At 41.7% G+C, this 24,368-nt stretch overlaps 1 protein-coding gene across 2 annotated transcripts; it reads left to right on the forward strand.

The window, feature by feature from the left end:
* The first annotated feature begins 706 nt into the window (after positions 1 to 706).
* On the forward strand, positions 707 to 23,284 carry CMTM6 (CKLF like MARVEL transmembrane domain containing 6). 2 transcript variants are annotated; one of them, XM_045776123.2, is made up of 5 exons: positions 707 to 931; positions 11,153 to 11,329; positions 15,407 to 15,505; positions 18,972 to 19,137; positions 22,414 to 23,284. In XM_045776123.2, the coding sequence occupies exons 1-4, from the start codon at positions 794 to 796 to the stop codon at positions 19,107 to 19,109; spliced, it is 552 nt and encodes a 183-aa protein (XP_045632079.2). In that variant the 5' UTR covers positions 707 to 793; the 3' UTR covers positions 19,110 to 19,137; positions 22,414 to 23,284. The 2 variants fall into 2 exon arrangements, with proteins under 2 accessions (XP_045632079.2, XP_045632078.2); XM_045776122.2 differs by lacking the exon at positions 22,414 to 23,284 and having other exon boundaries at positions 18,972 to 21,758.
* Positions 23,285 to 24,368: the final 1,084 nt, after the last annotated feature.

Raw genomic sequence — 24,368 nt, forward strand, 5'->3', positions numbered from 1 at the left:
GAAGTAGGTGGCAGCAGTGGCTCCTCCCCTCCTCCATGGGTTTTGAGGCTCTGATGGAGAGACGGGTTAGAGGCTGAGGTTTGCTGGGTTCATGTTAGCAACAAGCTTGTGAGTCAGATTTTGTAGGCCTGCATTCCAGCTACCCCTAGCTGTTTGACCTTGGATATGTTCCTCCTCTTGGCCTAAGTTTGCTCATCTGTAAAATGAAAGTAATGTAGTACCTACGTTACAGCGCTGAGAAAGTATGTGTGCCTGACCTGCAACCTAATCAACTTCAGTTGCTAAAATAAAATATAAAAATATGAGTTTCCTTAAGTTCACACAAAATTAACATATATGACTGCGGGAGTTGGTGCACAAGGAAGAGACAAGTAAACTAAATGGTTTCGACAAGTAAGACTAAAAGGAATCCGGAGAGATGCAGGAGGGAGCAATCCTGAAAGTCCTTTCAGACAACGCACTGCACTCAAAATGAAACCTAATTTCTTTCCTTGCTCTGCAAGTCCCCTACGTTTTGTGGTCTTTGCCTACATCTCCTACTTCCTCTCCTCTCCTCCCTTCCTCGGTCCTTAGGACATGCTGTTCTCTTTGCGCGAAATTTTCTCCCCAGACCTTTAGTAAGGTTGATGAGGGGATAAGGCGCGGGGGCGGGGAGCGGGGGGAGGAGCTAGAGCGGAGGCGGGGCGGGGCGGAAGCGTGGGCGGAGACCCAGGAAGTGACGGCCTTGCTGGTGGTCCTTCTGGAGTCGGTGAAGTCCGCGGCGCCACCTCTGCGGCCACCGCGTTCCTGGGCGATGGAGAATGGAGCGGTGTACGGCCCCACTACGGAGGAGGACCCGAGGCCAGTCAGGGGCGCCCGGAGCGGCTTCGCCGCCTACTTCTCTCTGAGGCGGCTTCCGTCGCGTCGGCTGGCGCTCAAAGTCTTGCAGCTGGTAAGTCCGCGGCCGAGGTGGCCGAGCCGGGCCCGGGGACAGGGGGTCTGGCCCCCGGGGCCGCCGGCCTGCGGGCTTGGGAGGCTGCCGAGCGGCTGCTGCTTCTCGACCTGCTTGTTCAGGAAGCGGCGGTTTCCACACCCCCAGTTCCTTCTCTCTCGCCGGGAAAGGGGGGCGTTACCTCCCGCCGCTCGGCGGCCTCTGCACCCCAGTCTCACCTCCGCTGGGTCCCCGGTGACGACCTAGGGCCCCCGAGGGTGTTGCGCGGGTCCAGGAAATGCGTCGGAAACCCAGGTCAGCCGCTTAGACTTCTTTCACTCCATCTTCTGTTACGACCATCGTCTCCTCTCCCAGCTGTTACTCTGCATTATCGCCCAAAGTGCCTGTGTTTAGACTCCCAAGTGCTTTTTGTTTATCTTTCTCCGGTTGTTGTGGTTTTCCTGTTACGGGCCCGTGGGGGGCAGTTTAATTTGTTGGACAAAGTCTTCCGTTTCCATGCATGGCATTGAGATGGGTGTATCCAAGAAATTGTCTCCCAAGTGTTTTATATTGACGGGAAAAGAATTACTTCTGGATGAGCAATATGTGTGTACGAAGTAACAGAGTGAAAAGGACAGCTCGTATTTGCGTGCAGGTAGCGAAAGTAGGGCATGGTTTACCCCTCTCTGAATTTCACTGAGTTTTCGTTTACTTTAGGCAGTAAAGGTACCTTAAACCTCCTAGTGAAAATATCAAAACGTTTTTGAATTTTAATTCCAATTGCATACTTACTGACATCCTATGTTCTGTTGTAAGCAATGATGAACATTTTCTGCCAGACGAAAAATCAGACTGCCTAGAACGTTCCTAAGTTGGTTTCGCTTGTTTTTTTGTTTTTTTCGTTTAGTCATCTCAAGTAAAAATAGCCAGTTGGTTTCCTTGGGAAGAACTTAAATTCTTGGAACTCTGATAACCAGAACTTACATTCTTAGAACTCAGATGACCTACTTTTATTAAATAGAAAAATAGCTGTCAGAAAACTGGCACCACTTTCTGGTTGTCAAAATGATCACATCTGGGAATAGTTTGGAAATCACGTGGAGGCAGGTGACAGTGTGGCCTACGGAATCCAAGAGGGTCTGGCACTCTCTCTCTCTCTCCAGCCACGTTTTAGGTAGTTCTACGCAGGCCGCCTTTCAGTTGTTTAACAGGCATCAGGGGCTCCCTCCTGCCATTGTTCCTTTGTATCATGTCTTCCTTCTACCCAGAGATGCTTCTTCCTGTTCTTCTCGTCAGTTCTAACAGGACTTTAAGATGTCAGTGGTGTTGCTGTGCTGTGGAGCTAAAATGTTTCTACACACATAGTAGAACTCTTTAGAACAGAAAAGACCAGTATTTATATCTGAAGTATTCTTGCTGCTCTACAGACATCATCGATATTGGTGTTAAATCTCATTTTCAGTTGTCTGTTTTTCCTTTCTAATCAGAAATGGCAAAGCTGAAGTAAAATTTCTCATTACCTTATTTGTATAGTTTAATAAACTGTAGTTCCATGCCCTTGGAATAGACATACAACCAGAAATTTTGGTAGTAGACTTTACTTGGATGTGGAGAAGAGGGGGAGATGAATTTGCCTTGCAAGGATTGGTAGACTGTTTCTGCTTGTTCTCCATCATAAGGAGAAAGAGGGAAAGAATAAAAACTAATGTCTCTTCTTGAAATCCATTTACAGGCTTATCTCAGAGGTACTGCAGGTTGAGTTCCAGACTGTCACGATAAAGCAAATATCGCAATAAAGCGAGTCTAATGAATGTTTCGGTTTTCCAGTGCATAAAGAAGTTATGTTTGCACTATACAGTAATTTGTCAACTGTTCAATAGCATTACGTCTAAAAAAAATGTGCTACCTTAATTTGAAATATATTTTTTTAATTTTTAAATAAAGTTTTATTTATTTATTTGAGAGAGAGCATGACCAGGGGGAGGAGCAGAGGGAGAGGGACAAACAGACTGTGGACCCTGAGATTATGACCTGAGCTGAAACCAAGAGTCGAATGCTCAACAGACTGAGCCCCCCAGGCGCTCCTTAATTTAAAATACTTTATTGCAAAAAAAATTCCATCCATTTTCTGAGCTTTCAGCGAATTGTAATCACTGATCACATCACCATAGCAAATATAATAATGAAAATGTTTGAAATATTGCAAGAATTACTGAAATGTGACACAGAGACATGAAGTGAGCAAATGCCGTTAGAAAAACGGTACCAATAGACTGGCTTGACTCAGTGTTGCCCAAACCTTCAATCTGAAGAATGTAAGTATCTGTGAAATGCAGTAAAGCGAAGTACAGTAAAAGGTATGCGTTTATTTACTTATGGGGAACTTGTAATGTTATAAGAATGCTTTCTTTAATAGAGATTTTTAAAAATATTTCATTATTGCTTTCCATTTTGATTGTTATCTTTTAGTTCCTGCTTTGTTTATTTGAGTGAGGGCCTCTATCTTTTCACAGTAGTGTATATTACAGGAGTTACCCAAAAACTCCCAAGGAAGTTATAATGCAATAAATTAAGGCTGTCATCCAGCCTGGGGCAACAGGCAAAGTCTTTGCCTTAAGTCATATTCTGCCTTTAGGTTTACTTTAGATAACTTATTTTTTTTAATTAAGTAGTTTTGCAGAGCTCCAATAAGGGAACAGCTGTAATGTAGAAACCTACAGTCAGAAGAGGAGGTACTTTAACAAGGGACGTGCAAGCCCCGTGACATTTTCTCCAAAATGTGGTGCATTTCTGCATTTGGGTATGTTATTCTACCCACAAATCTTATGAAAGTCTCAAAACCCCAAAAGAGAAAGGAACCTTACTCTAAAACTTAAAAATCAGACTCTGTATACTTAGGAAATTCTTAGACTCCAAAGAGATTGAACTGGATTTCCTCCGAGGGTCTTTTCACTATTTAAGATTTTTACAAATCTCTGAGGTTCCATGGGGGTGTGCTGGTGCAGAGCTGAACACCAAACAGGTAGAGAGTGGAGCCTACAAACAGGAGAGGTTACAGATAAAGGAGTGGTTAGAGATCAAGGAGCATACCTAGCTCTTGAGTTACGTATTCTTGGAATTATGTAGCTGTGTCTGGTACCATTCACATAAAACCTTAATTTTGTCGGAGGCTTGTCCAGAACCTTAGCATCCCTTAACTACCATCTGCCCTTCAGAGCTTAAGGAGAAATACTCAGTTGGCAGTGCAATGTAAGGAGTCACTGTGGTCCTAAATTTATGCAGTTTATTTCTTTATCAGTTTATTTTATCCTTAGATTGGTCTTTATGCATACACACACACACACACATATACACACACAAATTTGTGTTTGTGTGACGTTTTTGTTGTTATTTTTGAGAGAGTTTGTTTTTGTTTTCAGGGGAAAATTGACATTGGGCAACTTAATTCCTTGCTAGTAACCTGGTGCAATGATCTGAATATGTGTAATATTCTCTCTGCAACAAGCTGACATTGTGTTTATGGTACCAGTTGAATGTCCTGATGGCCTCACAGTACTGTGATTATAATGACTCTTCAGGCAAGCAGTTTGATTTAGAATTCAGCAGTGATTTAAATTTATCAAATTATAAAATAATGTTACTCTGTAAGTGCCAAGAAACAAATCCCTTAGAAGCAATTTCTCTTACATTGGTGCTCTCTTCATTTTTTCAATGTGAAAATTGATCTGTACTAAATTGAAATGCTCTATTTTTAACCTTGAGGAAGATCCATAAGGTCAGCAAATTATATCTTTGAACCTTTGTGAGAGTAAATATTTGCCTAAGGCAAGGGAGGCCTAGCCTAACTTCAGGCTGACAGATTTGTTTACTTGGACCTTACATAGGACTACAGGTTTTAGTAGCAAGTTCATTAATTCACAAATTAATATAATTTTGTAGCTGGGGCCTTATAATATAATGAATGGCAAACATTAAAAAGTTCTTTTTATAAGAAATGTTTTAGTAGTAAACTGTTAAAGACCAATGATGGAGACTTTGTGTTTAATATAATGACTGTTAATTTTAAGGAAGACTGATGTTTCAGAAGGGGTAGTGAAACTGAAATGAAGAGAGACACAGGGTAGTCACTATCTGAATGTTTAAATCACCAGAACTGTGAGTAAGCCACGTTTTAGTCACTTAAGATTTCCCAAATGTGTTGACCCTCGCACATTGGTTTTAATGTAAAATTAAACGGCAAAAGGGGAAATGCACAAAACTCTGATTGTAACTTCAAAAATCCAGTGTTAAGGGAAAACCCACACAAACATACACAGTTGTAAAATGAGCTTAATAAACAATGTTAAGGGCGGGGGGAGAAGCACAGAGTGGAAACCTGGGTTTTGGGCTGTGCCTGGCCAGTGTGGGTCCTGGCCTATCAGAGATTCATTCCACTACCCGAAGACACAAGGGTGGGAGACTATGCCCTCCAAGGACCTCCCAGCTCCAAAAGCTTGACAATTCCCATAGTTCTATTTGGGTGAAATTTTATGTCATTAAAAGTAGTCACACTGGGTGTACTGTTAGGTTCTTAACTTAGTAGTCAGTAAGCAGCATTTAATGTGAGGTCTTCATGGTATGAGAGGAAACTATTTACCAGGAAATAATAATTGAGTCTTTCAACTTATTTTTTTTTTTTAAGATTTTTTTTATTTATTTATGTGACAGAGAGACAGCCAGTGAGAGAGGGAACACAAGCAGGGGGAGCAGGAGAGGAAGAAGCAGGCTCCCAGCGGAGGAGCCCGATGCGGGACTCGATCCCGTCACACCCTGAGCCGAAGGCAGACTCTTAACGACTGTGCTACCCAGGCGCCCCTCAACTTATTTTTAACATTCATCATGATTTCCTTATCCAGTGACCTTACCTCTTTTCTTATCCTTAACCACTTTGGTATTTAATGCTGGTGACTACCCATTTCTTGAAATTAATCCTTCCCTTGACTTTCACACTTAAATTTTTTTCTTTTTTAATACAAGAAGTGTTTGTTTACCAAAAAATATATATAAATTAGGATATATGATTAAAATCAGCCATGTTTCACCACCACCACCACCCCCATCACTGTTTTAAATTAATGATTTGGAGTATGTTCACTTGCTTATTAAGGAGTTTTCCTAAGAGGCGTTAGACCCCCTGTGACTTGTTTATCAGGTGTGGGTTGCTCTTTTCCCTCCTACTCCTGAATTGTGATACTGTTTCAAGCCCCACCCAGTCCTCTGTTCCTCCTGTCTTCTAACCAGCTAAACCAGGCAGGTAATCCCTGTTCCTTTCATCCGAAAGTCTGTGCTCCCTGGCCTGATCACCACATAACCACACCCAGCTCCTTAAACATTTTCATCATCACTCCCCACTCAGGTCAGTTGCCGTATTATCCCTGTGGGGTTTACCATGTAAATTCTTGCTTTCATGAATCTGTTCTTTTTTATCTTCCACCTGGAATATTCTCTGCCTATCCAGAGATCCTGTGTATCTCTTGGCCCTGCTTTGAGTCTTGCTCTTCCACTTATCCTTCTCTAGCTACTATTAGTCCAGGTGGATCTGAGTGTTTTCCTGAGATTTCCTGAATCTACATATAATGGATGGTCAGTTATGAGGTGTATTGTTTCTTGTACATTGACCTTGTTGCTCTGTCATTACATCTTCCTATACATATTACAGTGTTGGATACATAATCCTCAAATGCACTTCTTAAAAAAGTTTTTGTAATTGAGGTATAATTGACATGTATTACTTTCAGGTGTTCAACGTAAAGATACTGTAGAGTGCTGTGGGAGATTATGTGGGAAGGTTTGGAGCATCAGACAGATGGGGAGTCAGGAGAAAACCTCATACTGAATATAGTTTGTAATGCTGATTTTTTGGCCTTTTACTGAGAATAGGAACTAGTAAACGTCCAAACTTGATATCATACCCTTTTCCTCTCTCAGGATGTCCAGGCAGAACCGGCCTCTTCCTACTGCTCTGAGGCCTTAAGGTCAGTAAGAATGACTCCTGTTAATAAGTTTGGAACAGGACTGGTGAGGAAGACCCTGACTGCTGCTGGCTGAGCTGGATCCGGCCCTTTTCTTACTGAGAGTAGACAAGCAGTCTGTATCTCTACGGAAAAGATTTTATTGTCCTGTGGCTTACACAGATGAGCGTTCCTGATAGCCTAATCATTGTAATAAGAATGGCTCAAGATTGGCTAGTCTCAGACCCCAGTCAGAGTTCTAGGCTGATACCTTCTCATAGTTAATTGACTTCCATATACCTGAGGTGGATTTGCCATGGAGAAACTCCTAAAAGTTGGATAAGATTTAATACAGAGGCAAGAATAAAGCAAATGGAATAGTAGACATTTAGTATTTCATTATACTGTAGGCATGTAAAAACTCACCCTGTAATTATAATTACAGGAGACTAAGGAAGTCCCTTTACACAGTGACTTTTCTGGGATTTGTCTTGGTGTGTCACCTTGTATCCTGTGCTGTAATAATTGGGAACAGTTTACCTAAGCTAACATCTGTCTGAAGGCGGTTGTTTGGGATATGCTGGACTAGTTTATGTCTTACTAACTTGTAGGAGATCATAACAATAGGCTCTGTTTGCATCCTTATATAGTTTCTTTTCAGTTGTAGGGATATATGAAATTTTGTATTGCCAGTTAGGGGGGGAAATCCCTTAGAAACCTTCCTACCAATTTAAGTTTGACCATTTTTTTAAACTTTTTATTTTGAAATAATTATAGATTTGCAGGAACTTGCGAAACAAAACATACAGCGAGGTCCCCTCAGTTTGTGTTCGTGTGTCTGTGTGTGTGACCTGTGTAGTTTCCTAGAGTCACTACCACAACTGTTCTAGAACTGTCCTAATCACCACAGGGTTGCCTCATGCCACCCCTTTACAGCCACACCTTTCTCCTCTCCCCTGGCCACCACTAATTAGTTCTCCAGCTTTGTAGTTTGTGATTTGAAGAATACTGTATAAACGGAATCATGGGGGCGCCCGGGTGGAGCAGTCAGTTAAGCCGCTGACTCTTGGTTTCAGCCCAGGTCATGAGATCGAGCCCTGAGTGGGGCTCCACTCTCAGCGCAGAGAATGTTTGGGATTCTCTCTCCCTCTCTCTCTGCCCCTACCCCCTCTAAAATTAATAAATAAATCTTTAAAAACATAAATAAATGGAATCATGTAGTATGTAACCTTTGAGTTTTGGATTTCTTCACTGCATAATTTGGAGATTCATCTAAGTTGTTGCAGATGTGAAGTTTGTTCCTTTTTATTGCTAAGCAGCATTCCATGGTATGAATTTACCACAGTTTGCTTTACAAAGAAGGACATCTGCATGGTGTCCAGTTTCCAGAGCTATGGTGACTAAAACTGTCATACATTCATGTATCGGTTTTTGCACAGACATGTTTTCATTTTGCCTGGTCCTATGCAGAATGTGGGAATGCGGTTGCTGGGTCATACAGCAGTCGTATGTTTAGTTCTTAAGAAACTGCTCAGTTTTCCAGAGTGGTGTACCATTAACTTCTGTTTGATGAAAATATTTTGTAGCCTGGGTGGCTCAGTCGGTTAAGTGTTCCGACTCCTGAGTTTCAGCTCAGGTCATGATCTCAGTCAGGGTTGTGGGATTGAGCCCCGAGTCGGGCTCCAAGCTCATCGGGGAGTCTGCTTGAGGGTCTGTCTCTTCCTCTGCCCCTCCCCCCACTCATGCTTTTCTTTCTCACTCTCTAAATAAATCAATAAAATCTTTTTTAAAAATGAAAATATTTTGTAGGATAACATTTTTATAATATGCAATATATCTGCTGATTTTGGTAGCACTCTTGTTGCCATTAATATATCTGGTTGCTTCTGCTGGTCTAAGGGGCAAAATGGCATTTCCTGATAGGCTTTGATTTAGGTCACCAGTTATTTTGATGGTCTTCATGCTTGAAGGAAACTCCCTTGGCCTTCACAAAACCCACACAAACTGTCCAAGTGAACCTCTCTTCTTTCTCTTCCTTCCTATTTCTAGAGAAGAGTTAGCCCCAAACCTGGGCCCTGAATCCTATCTATAGAGAGCCTCTTTTCTTCCTCGTCTTTAGACCCACCCATCTTACTGGTTTCTGGCTACGTATTTAATCATGCTCAGTTTTCTCTCATATTGAAATTCCCTTCCCTTTGACCTCATCCACTACTGCCCTGTCTGGCCACTCTTTTCACACTCTGCCTCTTGACTCTGCTGGCTCTATCCCACTGCTTTGTCTCCCCCTCACTGCCCATCATACAGTACTGTAATCTCAGCCTCCGTGGTTGACTACACTGCAGTGGGCTTGCTGATGTCACCAGCAGCCTTCTTGTAGCTTAGTCTGATGGCAGTGTCTCAGTGTTGTTCTTACCCGACCTCTAAGTAGCATTCGTTACCCGTGCTTACTTTCTCTTGGTAGAAGTACTTTTTCCTTGGTCTAGTACCTCTTTGGACTGCTGCTCCTGATTGTCCTTTGCTGGTGTCACCCTCTCTGCACATCCTTTAAATCTTGGGTTTGCTCCGAGTTCTGCATAAAGCTGGCTTTCTTCTGGGTGATCACACTGGCTGATGCCCACATCTTCATCTCCGCCCTAGGCCTCTCCCCTGAGCTGCAGACCTGTATATCCTTGTGCCTCCTAGACACCTCCCTTAACTCTTTCACAAACCCCTCATACACAGCACCTTTACAACAGAATGTATTCTCTTCCCAGCATCCTTGCCTCTTAAAAAAAAAAAAGACCAAAAACCCCGACTCTTTTTTTCTGCAGTGAGGCCCCAGTATATTAATATCTTATATTCAACAGTGGGAGTGCTGTTAAATTCCACTTGCATTTAATTGAGTTGCCGAATTCACCGGACTTTACCATTGTCCATTCGGTGCACTCCATTGTGACACACACCTGTCTTGAGCATTCTTGCCTCTGCCTTCAGTTGACTTGGGTTATTCCCACTACTGCCAATTATATTTTTTATGGTCAAACATTTAATTAAATATTACACAGACCAAAATTGAGTGGGGAAAGTAATTGTTTTTGTGAAAACTAAGTTGAATGCTTTGGAAAGTCCGAAAAATAAATTACTAAAGTATTTGCTGCGGAATTAAGTGAGAGTGAGGTAACCGGAAAGGGCTAGTAAAACTAGTCCAAATCCACAAGGATTCTGCACTCTGCTTCTCAGGTGTCCAAGGTCTTGCTCCGCTTCCACTAAACATTAGTCTGCAGGTGGTAATTATCGATGATAAGAGTGATGAATGCAGAAAATATGACGTGGAATTCCAGTCAGTAGGCTGAAACCCAGAGAGAAACCCTATTTCAAAAGATCAGTGAATAAACATGCCTTTTTGCTTTAAGTTAAAATAGCATTCACGTCTGTTATCTTGTTTCCTACTCTATTTGTATGCGTCCTGATAAGGGCTTCTGCTGCCTCTCACAGTGATTTCAGGACTGTTCTCCGTTACCACCGCCCAGCTCACTGTCTTCCCCTGGTTTCTTGCATCAGCTTCCCAACTGGACATCCGCCCCAAGACTGGCCCTTCCCCCAGCCCCGTCTCCGTGCTGTAGCCAGCGAGAACCACTGAAAGCATAAGCCGCCCCTTTGCTTTAAAACCCTTAGAATCCAGATTTTTTTAAAACTAGTAAAAGAGGACATTTAGATCTAGCCTCTGCTTACCTCTAGAGTCTTGTCTTATCATTTCTGTGCTGCCATCCCCTTCCTTCACACTGGATGCTTGAACCATGTTGACTGAACTGGCTTTCTGGGTTCAGCGGGGGGGGGGGGGGGATCTATGGGTGCCTTGGGGCGGGTGGGTGCCAGGCGCGCTCGCCTCCAGGTCCTTCTGTGTACTGCTTCTCTGCCTGGAGCTTCTTTCCCTGTCCTTCACCCCCAAAACTGACCCCCTGTCCATCAGGTCTCCGCTTTGCTTCAGGAAGGCTTTCTGACCCCCAAGTGGAGGGCCCCTCCTGTGTGCTTTTACAGCAACACCCTGTATTTCCTCCAGGTCTAGCGTTTAGCACTTGGTAGTGAATTATTTGTGTGCTCGGATTCCCTTCAAGCCCACCAGAGTGTGAAGTTCTGTGCAGACCAGGTCCGATCAGTAATCTTATTTGCCACAGTCTCCACTTCACAGAAAGTTGAGTGAACCGATGAGTTTTCTGAATGCTGTAGGTTTCTCTGGAAAACACTTGCGTAAACAGTGTTGTTTCCTTTGTAGCTGCTGTCCCTGCTGGCCTTTATCTGCGAGGAGGTCGTGTCACAGTGTACACTGTGTGGAGGGCTCTACTTCTTCGAATTCGTAAGCTGCAGTGCCTTTCTTCTGAGTCTCCTCATCCTGGTCGTGTACTGCACTCCGGTTTATGACCACGTCGATACTACCAAAGTCAAGCAGTCGGTAAGCCTGAGAAAAAATAGAATCCCTTTACGAAGAACATGGCTCTTTTGGAAGCTTATGTAGTTTTATTATTCAGACGAGTGAGGCTTTTAAAACTCAGTAACAGGAGAAGACACTCTCCATGGGTCCAGCTCTGCCCCTGAGAAACTCCGTTGTCCCTGCCAGGCGGGGTGGGAGAGGGGAAAAGTGAAATCAGAAAGGGAGGGACAGACGCCGTCAGGGGTTTACAGTTATTGGTGGTTTAATCTCATTCACACTAGGTATTTTTTAAAGACTAGGATTTTTGTCACTTCTGATTTCTCGCATTTCAGAGCGCCACGCATGGGTTCCACTGTTGTCCATTGCGTCCCTGCTCTGTGCCAGGCAGCATGCGAGACGCTAGACAGTGATGAACTAATGCAATGCGTTTCTGGAGCTTTTCAAATAAAGCACCACATAATGCTGCCTGTTTTGTTTTGATTTTTTTTTATTATGAAAGAAGTTATCAGTGAGTGAATTAAAGCACTTGCTGGATTTGTTTGAACAATGTCCCTTTTAATGAATTTCCCTTTTAATGAAAGCGCACACGAGAATTTTATTTTCACAGAATCAGTGATGCATAACTTTCTAATGACAGTCTGCTGGTGCGTGTTTTTATTTGAGTATAGTGTGGATTTGTGAGATGACACATGAGATGATTCACATGCTTACTGCACTTAAGAAAGAATCGAGCACTTTCCTTCTTCAGTAGTTTTGGAGCTAACAGTAGTGGTTTGTGAAAAATTATACATGTCAGGGTTGACATATGAAAGCATTTACAAATTAGGGTGAATTTTTAACTATTAAGAACAAAGGATAACAAGATCAGTACAAAGCAGTAAGATTCTGTTAATTTTTTAAATTAATGAGAAATAAGCATTGGGTCATATATTAATATACACCTAAGAGGTTTACTTTTTTCCTGTATATCTTTTGATACCTTTTAAATCTTGTGCTCTAAGAATCCATTACCTAATTTAACAGAGTTGTTTTAGGTTTAAAAATTAAAAAACAAAGTTGATACCACAACAGTTAAAAAAATAACTTCGAAAAACAGGTCGGATCTGAATCACATCCACCAAGCCTTGGAAGAGCACATAGGTGCAGCTCGTGGTGTGGCCGGTAGGTGACGGCCCCGTTACCCTTCCTGATGATAGCGGCTGTCCGCGCACTTGCGCCAGACGCTTTACGTGCTGTGGTTTAGAATCCTCACACTGTAATGCTCCATTTTTCTGGTGAGGAAATTTAGGTTCAGAGTACATACCTTGTCCAAAGTTACACAGCTAGGGTAAAAATAAACTGAGACTGGAACCCAGGAAAGCCCTCAACACTCTATTCCATTCTCTGGCCTCCCCCTGCTAGAACCAGCGCCCTAGCAACTTTTGATGCTCTCATGGCAAATGTCATCACCTCAGGGGTCTCCCTGTAATGATGACAATAGCAGAACCCATTTATTGTATGGAATGCATATTAAGAGGATGCAGAGAATACCTTAGAATCTTTGATAATTATATTTGTAATCTTTGTCAGTTCTTCCTTCTTACAAAGAGGTATGCGGTAAGGTTTTTGGATAAGTGAAAAGTTTACTAGTATATTTGAGCTGATTGATTTGTAGTTCCAGCGTATAAATTTATAAACATTAAAGATTGAAATTATATTTTCATTTCTTATCTCTCAATGGCAAAACAGTATCACTGTCCATAAAAATATCTTCAGAAATGTTTAGTTTTTATTTCAGTGTGGCATCTGTAGTGTTTAAGAACATTGATCTTTTTGACAAGAAACAATATTACAATATTTTCCAGTTTAATGGTCTGACTAAACTAAACAATGTAAAACATTTATTACATCAAAGGAGCATTTTAAAGTTATTTTAAAAAAAGTTATTTTAGAGTAAGTACTGATCTTAAAATGTTGAAGAGGGGAATAAATCAGTCATTCCATCCTAAAACAGCTTTTGTAAATATTTTACTATATCTCTTCTGGGTCTTTTTTATCTGTTCATAGGTGATTAAGAGTCATAGTCCTATATGCTCTACTTTCCACCCAACATTATAAGGATTTCATGTTTGTTTAAAAGGTTTAAAAATCACTTTTAATCTCAACTTATTAATGTACTTAAATACTTTTTAATGTCAGAGAAGTTTTCTGTTTTACAGAAAATGTTTTGAGAGGGTGGTGGTGGTAGTGTCTGGGCGGTGGGGAGGGTGAGCTTTCTGAAGGGGGAATCTTTTCTATTTCAAGCTGTTGTGGCTCAGATTCTGTCAAGAGTAACAACAGCCCACACTTATGGGACATTTACTGTGTGCCTGGCACTGATCTAAGCACTTTCTACCAATTAACTCTAATCTTTAGAATCACCTGTGACGAAGATACTGTTATTACTCCCATTTTGCAGATGAAGAAACTAAGGCACACAGGTGCTACGTAACAAATTCAAAGTCATAGAGCCAAGAAGTAGCATAACTGGGATTTGAACTCAGTCTGGTTCTAGAATCCATGTTTATTGAACACCACGTTATTCTGTCTCAAAATGGTTGTCTTGTTTAATACCTCCTTGAATGTACTCCAGATAGCAGTAAATGGAGTTTTATTTGTATGTCGTAGATTTGAGATCGTATTCAAAGGAATAGGAAAAATAGAGTATTGCAGAAAAACCACCTCTTTTAGAAGCAAAGAGAAAAATCTCTTAATTTCTTTATAAATGTTAAGTGTACAATGTCAGTATAGGAATTCTATATTGGATGGGTTACTGATAATAGGTTTGGTGGAGATTGCCCATCAGAAAACTCCAGAAGTATCAGACTTAAAACCCTTTGGGGTGGCCATAATTTTACCAGTTTCTCCTCTGAGTCAGGTGTGCATGTCAAGCACTGGTTTCAGTTGGCATCTGAGAGGAGCCTTACAAAATTGTGCCTGAGAGAGCCCTTGGAAACCCAGGGAGAACTTCATGTCATGAACTGCATTATGAGGAGACATGGAAGCTTCCATAGAGTAGATAAGCTCATCATACAAGCTCATTTTGGGTTACTTGGAACAACTGAAAGCATTATGTTATTGCAGAAAGCTTAAGTGTCTAGAAAACATACTATTGGCATAATTTTATGTAGTTAATGATGGGTGGTTCTTCTGATTCTCTCCTTTCCAGAGTGCTTTCAAAGCGCTGAAGTACCCTCAGAGACGCTATCCTAGCATAGAATACAGATCCTCCTCGACTTACAATGGGGTTACATCCCAATAAACCCGTCATAAGTTGAAAACATCCTGAGTCAAAAGTGCATCTAATACACTTCGCCTCCCGGACATCATAGCTTAGCCTAGCCGAACTTCAGTGTGCTCAGAACACTTATATTAGCCTGCAGTTGGGCAAAGTCATCTACCGCAAAGGCCATTTGATAGTAAAGTGTTGACTTGTGTAATTGGATACCATACTGAAAGTGACCAACAAAATGGCCATGTGGCTGCAGAAGGGTTGTCAGCGTACCTGTCATTTACCCTTGTGACTGGTGGGTAGCCAGGAGCTCCTGCCACTGCACAGCATCTCGATGGGGGATCGTCCCACACGGCGCTGGCCTGAGACAGTGTCCAAATTCATAGTCTGAAGTACAGTTTCTCTTGAACGTGTAACATTTTCGCACCATTTGAAGTTAAAAATTATAAGTCAGGGGCTGTCTCTACTTTGAAAGGGAAGAAAATTTTTTTGTTTCTGGTTTTGGGGTTTTTTTTGCTGAAATAAGATGGGATTTCATAAACCTTTGGCTTTGATAATTTAAATATGTCCTCAAGAAAAAGACACGCGCGCACGCACACGACCTTTTGGGGAACTGTGCTTATTAAAAGATTATCTTGTAACGTACTCTAAATACGCCTATGTAAAGTGTGAATAGTGTTTCTTTACGGGGGGTTAGTGAACGCCAGACTTAAGGGAAAGTTGGAAGGTGAAGTATGTAGGTTTGGGCTGTGTGAAGAAAAAACTGTGTCACTGACGTTTTTTAAAAGTAAAAAACAAAAGCATTCGTTTCTGTCAACCTAACTGTGTTCTTTATGCACGTGTTACAGGATTTTTATATTACTTTGGGAACAGGAGGTGTGTTTTTGTTGGCATCCATCATTTTCGTTTCCACACATGACAGGACCAAAGCTGAGATCGCTGCAACTGTGAGTACCTTGTACTTCGAATCCTTGCTTATTAGTTTTGTTTCCTTAGAAATACGGAATTTGGAAAGTACTTGACAGGTGATACAGTGTGGGAGAGTAGTTTGTCTTGTAATTTATTTTTTAGTATCATTTTGAATGGAGCACCTAAGAGCAAATAAATATGATAGCCTTAGGAACCTAGAACCTGTCCTTAGAATAAAAACCCATTTACTCCACATATGAACATGTCACTGCTAATGGAAGTGGTAGAATTGACTATTATCCTATACTTTTCTCCTTTCAGTCCAGCAAAAATACACCTGCATGCTAGGTGCCGTTCTAGGTGTAGAGAATACACAGGAGAAATGATCCAGTGGTTCAGCCTTTATAATAAAAGAGATAGATAAGTAATTGTCTTTATCTGAAATTCTTGGGGGGGGGCAGATTTTTTTTGTCTTTAGAATTCAGAATACTCTGGTTTTTGGAAAGGTAGTACTGCGCACATTATATGACCCTTCAGAGGGCCTGGGGCAGCACCCGGTAATCCAACATGTTGATGTTTCTGAAGCATGAATACTCACAGTAAAAAGGATAAAGACTGTAAGTAGTTTTACCTCGTGCCACTTTTGAGCCCAGTAAATTATGAAATCTTTATTTTTGTAGCTTTTTGGATTTCAGAATTACAAATCAAGGATCACGCACCTGAATGGGTACCAGTGTTGTGAACGTGAATAACTTGATAACTGAGTAACAAATCCTCTTGCAAGTCAGTTCGGTTCCAGTTAATCCTTGGTTCGTGACAAAGCTGAAGTTATATTAATTGACTTGTCAGCTAATAGATCATTAAAACTACTTTTAATTACAGAACAACGCAAAGGGAGTTCAGAGACTTGCATGGTTCTATCTGCCTGTTCACATGAGCGCAGTCTATTAGCACAGATGTAAAACACGTAAAATAAAACGGAAATTAAATTAATGCTGAACCGTGACTCATTCAAGCAACAAATAATACTTCTGCATGGGCACATGAACCAGTGGGCACACGAAGAGAAAAATCAAAGTTTTAATAGACCCTTATGGTTAATTTCAGTTTATATACATATTTTTATTGCCGGGGAGTATGATAAGGGTGATCAGTAAAATGTTTTGCGGTACTAAAATGTATTACTATAAAATCCTTGGAGGAGGGCACCTGGTTGGCTCAGTCGAATGAGCGGCTGACTCTTGGTTGGCCCAAGTCATGATCTCAGGGTTGTGAGATTGAGCCCTTATCCTGGCCTCCGCGCTCAGCAGAGAGTCTGCTTGAGATTTTCTCCCTTTCCCTCTGCTCCTCCCCTAGCTTGCTTGCTCGCTCTCTCTCTAAAATAAATAAATAAATCTTTAAAAAAATAAAATAAAATCCTTGGAGGAAGTGAAATAGAGTTGAGGAAAGTTGAGTTGAAGGGGGAAAGAGTACATGGCATGAAATTCCCAGCTATTAAAACAGAGCTTATTTGTGAGTTACAATTAGGTGACGTATTAGATTAGTACAGTATGTAGATTGCATTGGATATATTTAAGAGGTAGTGGTAGTTTAAAATTCCGTATTTATAACATGCTGGAAATTACCTTTTGGAACTATTTAAATTATGAAAAAATTTACAAACTTAAATGAGCGAGGGAATCCATTAAAAAAAAAAAGAAAGAAATTGTCAAGTATGTAAGCAAAAGATCTGGAAGATCATTTGTCCGGATAATACGGCATAGAGGGCCCTGCGTGGACTGAAGCTCTCGAGGGGGTCAGGGCTGGCTTCACAGACACAGTGAAGTCTGGTCTGTCCTTAAAGCATGTAATATGTCTGCCAGGCAAATAAGGGGATAGATGCCGTCAGCCAAAATGAAAACTCCAGAGGGGAGAAGAGACTTGGGTTTGGAGATGTGGGATTGATAATTAAATGTAGGTTGGATGTGTTGGGGCTGTTTGGGTGAATTAATGAATTTGAAGTTGAGTTTGCTTTACAGTGAGAAGAGGCAGAATGCATATTCTTTAGGATAGAGGAGTTGGGTGTGAAGGGTCAAGAAACTAGAGCAGACAACAACAAAATGTTAAAAATCTAGAACAGGGGTACCTGGGTGGCTCAGTCGGTTAAGCGTCTCCCTTCGGCTCAGATCATGATCCCAGGGTGCTGGAATTGAGTCCAGCATTGGGCTCCTTGCTCAGCAGGGAGTCTGCTTCTCGCTCCGTCTGCTGCTCCCCCTTCTTGTGCTTGCTCTCTCCCCGTCTTCTGTGTCAAATGAATAAAATCGTTAAAAAATCTAGAACAAACTGCTGGTTACCAGAGGGGAGGTGGGTGGAGGGAGGGTAAATAGGTGATGGGGATGAAGGAGTGACTTGCTGTGACGAGCACAGGGTGATGTATGGAGTTGCTGAATCACCATATTGTACACCTGAAACTAATGTTGCACTGTATGTTAACTAACTTGAATATAAATAAAAACACAAAAACAATAAAATAAAAATCATGGAGAGATGGAGTGTTAGAAGCGGAAGGGACTTTAGCCATTACCTGTATCAATTTTCTCTTTTTACAGAGCAGTTCTTTGGCCCCCATTTCTTTAAGGGTTTTGCTAGTGAAGATCTCTTGACAGAATTCTCAGAATGAGATTGATCATATGTTAGAAGAGTACAATGAGGAAGTGATTTAAGGAAGAGGAAGTAGGTAGTGGTGTCATGTTGCTGTGTCATTACAGTGTGACAGTTAACTAGAAAATATTTTTTAGGTAATTTAACCTAATAAGTATCTTCAAAATTGAATTTCTGTTGATCAGTCAATGGACAGTGATTACTTCTTGCCATTTTCACCTATGCTTAGCTTCTACTCACATATTTCTCTTACCTCCTCTGTGGGTCAGTCTAACCATTGCTAATAATCTTGTATTTTGTTTCATTTTATGGGATTTTGTTTTTCCTCTATTAACCGTAATTTCACAGATTGGCACCCCACATATACACATGCACACCTAAGACAGGACATCTCTGTTTTGTGAAACTTCAACTAATAGCCATTATTCTAGAATTTCTTTTTGTAACATTTATTTATTTGATGGCCTTAAAGTCTTTTATTACTAAGGTTAAAAATAAGTGTATATGGTAGGGGCTCTTGGGTGGCTCAGTGGGTAAAGCGTCTGCCTTTGGCTCAGGTCATGATCCCGAGGAGGTCTGCATTGGGAATCCCTGCTCAGCAGGGGGCTGCCCCCTCTTCCTCCACCCCTCTCTCTGCTCCTGCTCTCTCCCTTCCCCGCCCCTCCCTGCCTCGTGCTCTCTCTGAAGCGCACTCTCTCTGCACGCTCTCGAATAAATAAAATCTTTTAAAAAAGGAAGAGTGTGGATAAGATAAAACTGATGAATCGTCTTGCTTTGTATAAAACACTCCCACAGCCAAGTAGGAAATGTGAGATTATATTCCAAAATCTGTCCTATATAACCCTTGTTCTTTCTTCTCCTCAGGTGTTTGGATTTCTAGCAAGTATTATGTTCCTGTCTGACGCTGTGTTTAAGTTCTTGGAGAGACAACAGGAGCCCCAGATGAGGAAACCAGAGGCTACCAGGAGGGCAGGGGCCCTCACAGAACCCCTTAATGCTTAAGGACTTTGGGGACCGGGTGTTCCATAAGGTATGGACTGCGTGGTGCCTGAGCCCTGGCCGAAGGTCATGTAGAATTTGTGTAATTGTTCAGCCACTTCTTTTGGAGAGCAAGGGGGGGAGGGCAGGAAGGCCATTTTATTAACAGTGGCCTGTGGGGCAGTCACCGCAAATTAGACCAGAGTTTTTGGGTTTAAAAAATTTTTTTCAAATAACAGTTGAAACTTCCGTCACATGAAATGATTCTATGTTTGTTTTGGAGGCGAGGACAGTTGTTCTTTAAATCACATAGCTCAACTGATGATAATTTATTCTGTTGTTGTTACCAGGCCTAGCTTTCAAATTAAGGCTGTACAGCCAGCATGATTAAGTTCATCCACTTAGAAATTGTTTTATTTTTAAATTAATTTGCTTAGCCAGAAGTTTTTTGGTTTTTTTTTTTTTTCGATGATGATGAGATCAAATTTAATGTATATTTGAGAGATCACTATTTAAAATATTGGCCTAGGTGTTTTTTTCCCTTAAAAATGTAATACCCAGGCTTTACTGTATCTCAGCCTTAAAATTATATTGTAACATTTTAGGATAATTATTATTAACTCTTTGAGACCTTTTATAGCCTAATAGAAACCGTATGGCAGGTGTTGGTATTTTATATGTGTAAAAGCAACAACATCAGAAACCCCATGTTTATACTGCACTTTGGTCGTTGTTGATAAGCAAAAAAATATATATATATATATATAACACATAGAAAAATGGAAGAAACTCTCATGGCTAAGGACCAAAGATAAAGAAGACACACTTTTTGCACAATACAGTGAAAGTAATTATAAAAATAGGCATCAACCACTTACCACTGTCTGAAGAGATAAGTTCATACTATGAGTTAGAAATTGGTCCTTCCCCTTACTGGCATACGGTTATTTCTCCTGAAGTTAATACAGCTCTGCAGGTCCCATGCAGTGTGCTCTTTGAAGCCTCCCCTCTTTTTAAAACCCCAGCCTTTGATTTTTCATCTCTTTGAGAGTCTCCCTTTCCTGTCTCTTTATCCACGTGGTCCATACGCTGCTCCATCATCGACAGAGGTGAGCCTCTCGCACTGACTCTTGCCTGATGGCTGTGGTCTTTAGGTGGTCCAAAATTTGGGGCCCTTTTAATTGCATCAAATATGTAGCAGGATCATTAGGGTTCTTGTTCCCACACTGGGCATTACTCTGACTTCTTTTCAGGGGAGCCGTTCTTAAGAAAGTGAACATCTAGCAAATCCTGCCCAGATTAATACCGATGATGGTGTAAGGGAGTAGTCCATCCATTCTCAAGAGACACTTCATAACTAGTTCTGATCATTTGGAAGAATTGTCTCTTGCTGGCAGGCTTTCTTGGAACCAGCGAGATAGGGCACTCGAGAAAGGACCTTTCTGACCAAGTGGTTCACAGAGTAGACCTCTCTTGTCCTCCTCTTGGATTTTTGACTCGGGACTCCAGTGTTAAGGCAATGAGCCCATGCGTCAGGACTTTGGTGGAGGTCTCCTAGGCTAGCTGGGCTGGGTTTTCTATCGGAAGGAGTGGAATCATGTTTCCAGGGACACAATTGAATGACCCTGTCCTTTTTAAATTCCTCATTTGTGTGTTGTTGACGTGGCAAATGTCGTGGTCAGAATCCATCATTATGGCCAGACACAGCTTCCACTCTGTCTTACTGACTCAGGACCTTATCCCTTCATACCAGAGCTTGGGTGCTAGGTAGTGTGGGTGGCGCAGTCCCACTGCCTCCCTGGGAGATGATGAAACCGATCACTGATGCTGTCCTTACTGGGCGTACCATCAAAGAGAGGAGAAATAGCCCGGGTCTGGGTTCCAAGAATAAAGAGTGGTGCAAAAAGAACTCGCTTCTGGTCGGCAGGTTCTGGAATTTCCCACCCAGCTCTACCCCTGTCATTTGAAAACATCTAGACACAGCAAACTGTCTGGGCTACCTCAGCCCCCCCTCGCCCGCACGCATGGACTTAGTTGAGGTTGATGGACGAGTCCCCGCTGGCCTCACACATGGAGCCGTTGACACTGAGCTTCAGCTCTGAGGCTTGGCTCCCATTTGTTTCCTTGGGACACAAGTGGGCCACATAGCTGTCTACTTAATCCTTCCCTTTTCAGAAAGATCATATATTCCCTAGTATTTTTGGTCACTCTAGAACTTTTCTTCATACTGTTTGTTATGGGACCCATGACTGATTAGCCTCCTGTTGTAGAACGAAATGAGAGGAAAAAGACCATTGGAAAATAAAAAGTTTTCAAGGAGAACTTAGGACCAAAACCCCTTCTATGTCCAAAACAGGGTACACTCAATAAACTGAAAGTTAACATAATTTTTTATTAACAGCCATGTTAGACTTAATTTGTTATATTTTATACAAATAAACTGTTTAGAATGATTCTTAAAAATTATAAGGGAAATGCACATACAGTAGAAAAGTTTTATAATTGCTGTACTTAAATTATGTTCTGTTTGGGGACTGGGAAATGTATTTTTACATTGTTTATAGCCAATCGCTTTTGTATTTATCAATTTAAATCCTGTGTGTCTTTTTTTTTTTTATCTTTCTCAATGTCAAATTTTGTAGTCTTCTTTTTAAATAAATCCATTTTATTGTCTGCTGTTGTAGTTGTTTCATTCTTACTTCAGAAGCCTGATGCTCGGGGAACCTGTGTGGCTCAGTCAGTTAGGCAGCTGCATTCAGCCCAGGTCATGAGCCAGAGTCTGGGATCCAGCCCTGCATCCGGGTCTCCCCGCTCAGCAGGCAGTCTGCTTTTCCCTCTGACCCTCCCCCTTCTCATGCTCACTCGCTCGCTCTCTAATAAATAAAATCTTAAAAAAATAAATAAAAGCCCATTGCTGAGATGAAAACTTTCTCCAGAGTTCTAGGGGTTGGCTCTACGACTGTGTAAGTCCCTGTGTAGAGCACTGAACTGTGGGTCGGTCCAGGTGTGGGGCACACGTAGTAAAGAAACAAACCCTCTTCCTACCCAGGGGCCGCCCCTCTTGCTGCCAAGATGGAACACACCTTCAAACAGTATTTTTCAGGAGCCATATATGAAGAGTCACGAAGAAAGGAATGTTATGGCGTAAACACCTTGAAATACTTGCAAAGAAGCAAATTGGGACTCTCCCATTGCATTTCACGATGTGGCTAAACAATGCTAAAAACTAAATAGGCACATTCTCTTCCAGACTGTCCAGTGACTGGGAAAGTGTGAAGCAAGACTAGGGTGGTTCTGGTCAAGCTACAACTATTTGTGTTGTTTGCAGAATTCCTGCCTCCGGTCTGGACAAGAAGAACAAGATCTTTATAGTCATCAAGAACTTACTGGAATTTGTACATTCTTCGGAGTTTTGTGTTTTGTTTCGATAAAGAACATTGTGTATCAATGTGCAGTCAACTGCAAGGAGCAGAAAACCTAATTTAAGTAAGTCTTAACCAGTAAGGAAAACGTCTTTCATAAGAAGCTCGGGTAGGGCAGTTCTGTGACTGGTCAGAGTTCAGCGGCTCCGTGGTATTATCAGGGACCCAGACTAAAGAGTCATGGAAAGCCATGTTTTTCTGCGCATCCAATTTATGTGAGTTTTTATCCTTAGGATTGACCATTTATGGTGTAGCAAGATGGAGGCAGCATGTCCAGACATCGCCCACTTGCATGACAACGTCCAAAGGCCCGAAGGGAAGATATTGTGTATTTCTCTGTCCCTAAGATGTTCCTTTTTCCCAGAAGCCCCTCAGTGGACTTCACCTACTTGTCTTTTACTAGAAGACTTTAAATGCCCATTTCTAAATCACTTACTGACCTGGAGAATGGCATTATTGAAGTAATCCAGATCCCTCTCCTTAGGTGGGAACACCCTTTGAAGCATATGGCCTTCTGTTACCAGAACAGATTGGTTCTGATAGCAGAAGGGCCACTGGCATGGGGTTCAACAGTGTCTGTCATAAGCAGGATCAGGCCCCAGCTAGGGGAAATAAAATTCCATTTAAGAAAGTTTCCCAGGCCTGACTACCCCAAAACAATTTAAAATAGAAAAACGAACAGTTTTGATGTTTAGAGTAAATTATAATTGTACATCTAATGGGTACCATAGAAAATTGGCTTAATAAAAGATGGGAAGTATTGTTCTTTTCCTGAGATCTTTGCATTTGGCTACTGTTAATTGTTGAAATATGTCAGGCACTTGAAGTATGGAAGATCATACCCTGTTGTAGACACCACCCAGCTTTAGTAGATCCTTTTTACCAGATTTTCTTGAAAGGTCCTTGTTTAAAACAGAAAATGAAGTTTCGCTTGTTGTACCACCACCTTGAATTTTGCTCTTTTTACTTTTCCAGAGGCAAACACTACCTTGAATTTGGTGGCTCTCTTTCCTTTTTTTTTTTTTTAAGATTTTATTTTATTTATTTGACAGAGAGAGAGACAGCCAGCAAGAGAGGGAACACAAGCAGGGGGAGTGGGAGAGGAAGAAGCAGGCTCCCAGCAGAGGAGCCCGATGCCGGGCTTGATCCCAGGACCTCAGGATCACGCCCTGAGCCGAAGGCAGACGCTTAATGACTGAGCCACCCAGGCGCCCCAAGGTGGCTCTCTTTCCTGCTTCGTCATCTGTGCTCTATATAGACATGTGCCCGTAAGCAATGTATAACATGGTATCTGTGCTATATTTATCCTTTTACAGATGGCTTTCTTCAATCAGTAGCGTTTCGAAATTTATCTGATACATGCAGCTCTAGTTCATTCATTTTAACTACTCCTTGGTATTCCATTGAATGGATATGCCACAATTTACTTACCTCTCCTCTGTTGATAGAGAACTTTTAGTGTAGTTTATTCTTAACCGTTTCAACCAGTGTTGCAGTGAACAAACATTTGAACATCTCGCGCACATGTGCAAGAGTCATATGTAGAGTGTGTACTTAGAAATAAAACGTGTCACGAGGGTGTGTGCAATTCCAACACGGCGAAATAGTTCCAAATGGTCTCCAAAGTGGAGACTCCTCAGCGGCACATGGGGGTGCTTATTTCCTTATTCTTGTCTGGCATGGAGTGTTAGTTCGGCTGAACAGTTCTGCTGAGCTGGGATGGAAGAGCTCTCATTTGTTCACTTTCCTGATTGTCCTTGATCATCTTCTCATTTGGTTGTTGACCTTTTAGGCTTCCCCACGTCAAAGAGTTGTTCGTTTACATTCGTTGCCTTTCTTTCACATTGAAGTGTTTGTTTTT

This window comes from Ursus americanus, chromosome 20, assembly GCF_024610735.1.
Source record: "Ursus americanus isolate L20-20 chromosome 20, mUrsAme1.1.p, whole genome shotgun sequence".
NCBI classification, from domain to species: domain Eukaryota; kingdom Metazoa; phylum Chordata; class Mammalia; order Carnivora; family Ursidae; genus Ursus; species Ursus americanus.